This window comes from Lathyrus oleraceus, chromosome 1, assembly GCF_024323335.1.
Source record: "Lathyrus oleraceus cultivar Zhongwan6 chromosome 1, CAAS_Psat_ZW6_1.0, whole genome shotgun sequence".
Taxonomy (NCBI): Eukaryota; Viridiplantae; Streptophyta; class Magnoliopsida; order Fabales; family Fabaceae; genus Lathyrus; species Lathyrus oleraceus.
This window is the reverse complement of record NC_066579.1, coordinates 450,764,177-450,770,108: the sequence shown is the minus strand read 5'-3', so window position 1 is coordinate 450,770,108 and position 5,932 is coordinate 450,764,177. Positions and strand designations below refer to the sequence as shown.

At 34.1% G+C, this 5,932-nt stretch overlaps 1 protein-coding gene across 1 annotated transcript; it reads left to right on the top strand.

Moving 5' to 3' along the window:
- The first annotated feature begins 1,858 nt into the window (after nucleotides 1-1,858).
- Nucleotides 1,859-5,079, top strand: LOC127083113 (G-type lectin S-receptor-like serine/threonine-protein kinase B120). The gene is made up of 7 exons (XM_051023357.1): nucleotides 1,859-3,243; nucleotides 3,321-3,437; nucleotides 3,560-3,795; nucleotides 3,891-4,101; nucleotides 4,190-4,427; nucleotides 4,512-4,659; nucleotides 4,739-5,079. The coding sequence occupies exons 1-7, from the start codon at nucleotides 1,932-1,934 to the stop codon at nucleotides 5,039-5,041; spliced, it is 2,565 nt and encodes an 854-aa protein (XP_050879314.1). The 5' UTR covers nucleotides 1,859-1,931; the 3' UTR covers nucleotides 5,042-5,079.
- Nucleotides 5,080-5,932: the final 853 nt, after the last annotated feature.

Below are 5,932 nucleotides of genomic sequence, written 5' to 3'. Positions count from 1 at the left end.
ATTTATTGTTTATTGTATGTTTAATAGTACAAATAATTAATATTTGTGTTTATATTTAAGAATTGAGATTTGGACGAGCATATATATAATAGAGGAAAAATATATGCAGTTTGTCATAAAAAAAAATGACGGATTTTTTTTCAATGAAGATGTCTATAACAATAATGTAAGTGTTATTTAATTCTTTTGAAATATTTGTTAGACTCCTTAAGATTTGAGAAAAGACCAAACATTTTGGTACCTCTTATAGGTTGGAAGAATTTGTCTTAAATTATATTTATTTATTACCAAACCCATGCGGTCTAGAGAGATTTCTCTTTATGTTGATATGGTATTTAGTGGGAAGAGAATTTTTTCTTTATGACTTAGGTAACCTTATGTTTATTTGTTACGGATCAAATAATTATACACAATATTATCCTTTAATACAACTAGACGACTACCTTTGCATGCACTTACAGGTATTTATATTTATATAAAATTAGAAAATTCATGTGGAACTCTCATATTACTTGAAAAAGTAAAGGTTGAACATTTTATAATTGAATAAACTTATATACCCAATACCTTAAAGTTTTAGTGAATATATAGTGTCTCTCTCAACCAAAAGAGTTTTTATATGATGGGCACTTAAAATCGCTTTTGTTTGGCCCAACACAGAATGCAAAAAACCGTCTGATTTGATTCAATGGCTGATGATGGGCAAGTTGGTTGGATATGTGTGGTCCTCCAAAGAGGGTCTACCTATTTGTCGCTTCTCTGCAATAGTATTTTGGATTGAACCTTCATCATTTGGCCGACCTTGTTAGACCATTTGGCCAGTCCAAATGAATTACCAAGTAAAGACATGTTGAGGAACTTCATTCTTACGATAGCGTAACCTCTGAATTAAAAGACAACCTCTATGAATTAAAAGACAAACTATTTATGTCCGCTATTGATTATTGTATTTCTTACTATAGGTAACATTACAACTTGATAACAAAAATAATAAGTTTTAGTGCTTTGAATCACGAAAAGTACTCTCCATACATTATTCGAACACACATTCTCCACATTATTCCTAATATAAATAAGCATCATTTGTATAGAAACTACCACTATAGGAACTAAAATCCCAATGAATATATGGTGTTTCTCTCAACAATAAAAGCTTTTATGCGATAGACGGTTAAATCCGCTTCCGCTTGGCCTGACACGAAATGCGGGGGAAACCATCTGATTATATCCAATGGTCGATAATGGAAAAGCGGTTCGAATATACGCGGTTCTCTGAAGAGGATCTACCTATTTGTTGCTCCTCTACGAAAGCATTTTGAATTGAGCCTTAATCGTCGAGCCAACGTTTGGCCAGCCAAAAGAGTTACAAGTGAAGACATGTTGAGAAACTTCAGTCTTAAAGAATCTATTCAACATATTTATTCAACATATTTATGTGTCAATCATCACCTAAACTCTACACAATTCCAACAGCTCACACTCTTATGTGTCAAAGTAGCAAGTACCACCCACGTCCGTTGCCGCGTAACCCTTGTCACTTATATCATCAACATTTCTTGGTTGGTTCAGGTCAATCTCTATGACTAACATTTCTTGGTTGGTTCAGGTCAATCTCTATGACTAAAAAGGCAAACTATTTCAACTTGATAACAAAAATAGTAAGTTTTAGTACTTTGAATCACGAAAAGTACTCCTAATACATTATTCAATACACATTTTCCACATTATTCCTAATATAAATAAGCATCATTTGTATAGAAATTTATAACCAATACTGAGTATTCAATATGACTTTTACATTCTATAGTCAACTCTTGCACACAATATTATAACGTGTCTCTAAGAACCATTTCAATTAATACTCTATTATTCAAACACAAATTTCACAAACAAAAATAGTAACACTCTAACCTCCAGCATCAGTTTCATTGATGATGATCACAACAAACCACTACCAAACCTTATTTTCGTTTGCCTGTTTGTCATGTTTCATCTGTTTCTGCTCAGAATTCCCATGTGCCGCTTCAACTTCCATAGTCAGTATCAAACATGGTGATTTCATCAGAGACAAAGAAGGCGAAGTTTTAGTCTCCAATGGCTTCAACTTCGTGATGGGTTTCTTCGGTTTTCAAAACTCTTCTTCTCGTTACGTTGGAATTTGGTACTACAACATTCCTGGACCTCAAGTTATTTGGGTAGCAAACAGAAACAAACCCATCAATGGCAACAATGGTTCCTTCACTATATCAACAAACGGAAATTTAGTTATCCTCGACGAAAACGAAAAACATGTCTGGTCTACCAATGTTTCCATCATTCAAAACAACAAAAACAACTCCGAAGCTGTTCTTAAAGATGATGGTAATCTTGTTCTTTCAAATGGGAGAGTGGTGTTATGGGAAAGCTTTGAAAATCCAAGTGATACTTATCTACCTGGCATGAAAGTTCATGTGAATGGGAAGAGTAAGAAGAAGAGGAAGAGCTTTTTCTTAACCTCATGGAAATCAAGTACAGATCCTTCATTAGGGAACCATACTATGGGAATTGATCCTGAAGGGTTACCACCACAGATAGTAATTTGGGAAGGAGAGAAAAGAAAATGGAGAAGTGGTTATTGGGATGGTAGAATTTTTACTGGTGTTAATATGACAGGTAGTTCTCTTCATGGTTTTATACTTAATATGGATATTAATGGAGGAGATAGGTATTTTGTTTATAATAATGAGTTAATGTTGAATGGTACTAGTTTTGTGAGGTTTCAGATTGGTTCGGATGGTTATGAAAGAGAGTTTATTTGGAATCCAAATGAGAAAAATTGGACTCAGATACAAAAAGGGCCTCAAAATGAGTGTGAGATTTATAACTTTTGTGGTGGTTTTGCAGTTTGTGATTTGTTGGTTTCTGGTTCGGCTACTTGTAGTTGCTTACAAGGGTTTGAACTAAAGGATAAAGGAGATTTGTCAGGTGGATGTAGGAGGATGACAGCATTGAAGGGTGATATGAGGAATGGTAGTTTTGGAGAAGATGGTTTCTTCAAGCTTAGGTGTATGAAGTTACCCGATTTCGCGAATGTGGTTGATACTACGGATTGTGAAGGTGATTGTTTGAAGAATGGTTCTTGTACTGCTTATGCAGAAGTTATTGGAATTGGTTGCATGGCTTGGTATGATGAGCTGATAGATGTTCAAAAGTTTGAACATGGAGGGAATACATTGCGCATTCGTCTTGCTCATTCGGATTTACGTAAGATACTCTGAAAAAAGTCCCTTTAGCTTTGTTTTTATGTAATGTAGTTCTTTGATTTTGATTCTCATTTTCAGACGACGGAAGGAAAAACAAAGCGGTCGTGATTGTGATAATATTGGCTGTTCTAGCAGGGCTAATCTGTCTAGGAATGTTTGTATGGTTGGTTAGGAGGAACAAGAGAAAACTCAAAGGTGAAATATTCATATTCGTCGTACCTATTTTTTTCTATAAGATGATAGAAAAAAATGTAACTGTGAATTGCTTTTCTGATATTAACTTGTGTATATATTTTATTTGATTTTCTTCCCGGCAGTTTCTACTGATTCGCGTCGCAAAAATAGTGATCTAATACCAACGTTTGATGCAAGAAAGAGCAGAGAGGTGTCTGCAGAATTTTCAGGACCAGGATCAGTTGAACTTAGTCTGGAAGGAAATCAACTAAGCAAAACTAAGCTTCCATTTTACAATTTTAGTTGCATGTCAGCAGCAACCAACAATTTTTCTGAACAAAATAAGCTCGGACAAGGCGGTTTCGGTCCTGTCTACAAGGTGAAAACAAAAATGCTTCTATATTTAAACCTATACTTTATTAATTCAAGGCCTAATAAAATGATATAATAAGAATTTGTTGTTTCATTTATCAGGGAAAGCTTCCGACCGGAGAAGAAATAGCTGTTAAGAGGCTTTCGAGACGATCAGGCCAAGGTTTAGAGGAGTTCAAGAATGAAATGATGTTGATAGTGAAATTACAACATAGAAATTTGGTTAGACTAATGGGATATTCTATTGAAGGGGAAGAAAAGTTGCTTGTATATGAATTCATGCCAAACAAAAGCTTGGATTACTTTTTATTCGGTATGTTTCTTCGCATTAATCCTGCACATTTTCTTACTGCATTTTTGTGATCACATATTCTTAACAAATTTGAGTTTTCTTGATGCAGATCCTATTAAGCAAGCACAATTAAACTGGGCGAGACGTTTTGAAATCATTGAAGGAATTGCAAGAGGACTACTATATCTGCATCGTGATTCAAGACTTAGAGTTATTCATCGTGATCTAAAAGCAAGTAATATTTTGTTAGATGAAAACATGAATCCAAAAATATCAGATTTTGGCCTAGCCCGGATATTCGATGGAAATCAAAATGAATCCAATACAACAAGAGTGGTTGGTACATAGTAAGTATACTTGGCTTTTACTTTTCGCCACTTTTTCATACATTCTTCGAGTTGCCTAATATCAAATAACTCTACTACCTGCAGTGGTTATATATCTCCTGAATACGCTATGGAAGGCCTATTTTCAGTTAAATCAGATGTATATAGTTTTGGCGTATTGCTACTAGAGATTGTGAGCGGACGCAAAAACAGTAGCTTTCGTCATTCAGATGATTCGAGTCTTATAGGTTATGTGAGTATCTTCAATATAGCACACCACTTTTTTAATTGAAAAGCGAACAGCTAACGTATTCGTGACGAAATGGATGTAGGCATGGCATCTTTGGAACGAACGCAGAGCAATGGAACTTGTCGATAGTTGCATTCGCGATTCTAGTCCTAAAAACAATGCATTGAGATGCATACACATAGGGATGTTATGTGTACAAGATTCAGCCGGTCATAGACCAAACATGTCGAATGTTGTGTTGATGCTTGAGAGTGAAGCAACAACTCTTCCTTTACCTGTGCAGCCTTTGATTACTTCCACGAGAAGATATGAGGACAGAGAATTTTACATGGATGGTCTTGATGTTTCAAATGATCTCACTGTCACAATGATAGTAGGAAGATAGAATTAATTAATGCACTTTATGAGTCATTTTTGTTTACACACGGTTCATAGTTTTGTTATTTTTCTTCATTTTTGCCTGTTGAAATGAAACTATATATACTTGGAAGTGAATACATTGAGTATAGATAAACCAGTAATGTTTTTTTTTTGGCTCATTCTACCAATTGCATAAACCTTGATTCGAACATATTATCTTAATTAGACGTGCTTGCTTCTGCGATGTTTGGCTAAATCAAACAAAAAGGTACACAACATAAACAAATATAGGACATCCCGATCCCTTCGTATTACGTATCAGAGTGACTCCAACTATAAATTCAAATATCAAACAACTAAAGAGGCACAACACCGTCCTCAACCTCAAACTCCTACTCAGGTACCAGATCATCTGTACTCCAGAGGAGCACAGACGCAACAACACAAAAAGGGGTGAGAATGCATTCAAATAATAAAGAGTGCATAAACATTCAGGATAGATTCACACATCTACACAATCTTCCACAAATTTAGAAAAACACACCAACATCATGTATTCACATTTTACCCACAACACAATCATCAAATCACAGTCATGCAATATAATGCAACAATTGTGAAGAAGACATCTACTTACTTTTTGTTATAGTTTTGATGAAGATAAACATATCAACAAAAAGAAGTCAAAACTTGAATACTAAATAAATCAAGTTCAAATAATCATAAGTTTTGGAAAGTCAATGAAGAATCAAGATGGTTGAATATTCTTTACAATTCAAATATATATATATATATATATATATATATATATATATATATATATATATATATATATATATATATATATATATATATATATTAATTGCTCAGAATTATCATAATCATTTCATCTTGTGCATGCATTCATTTTAACGTC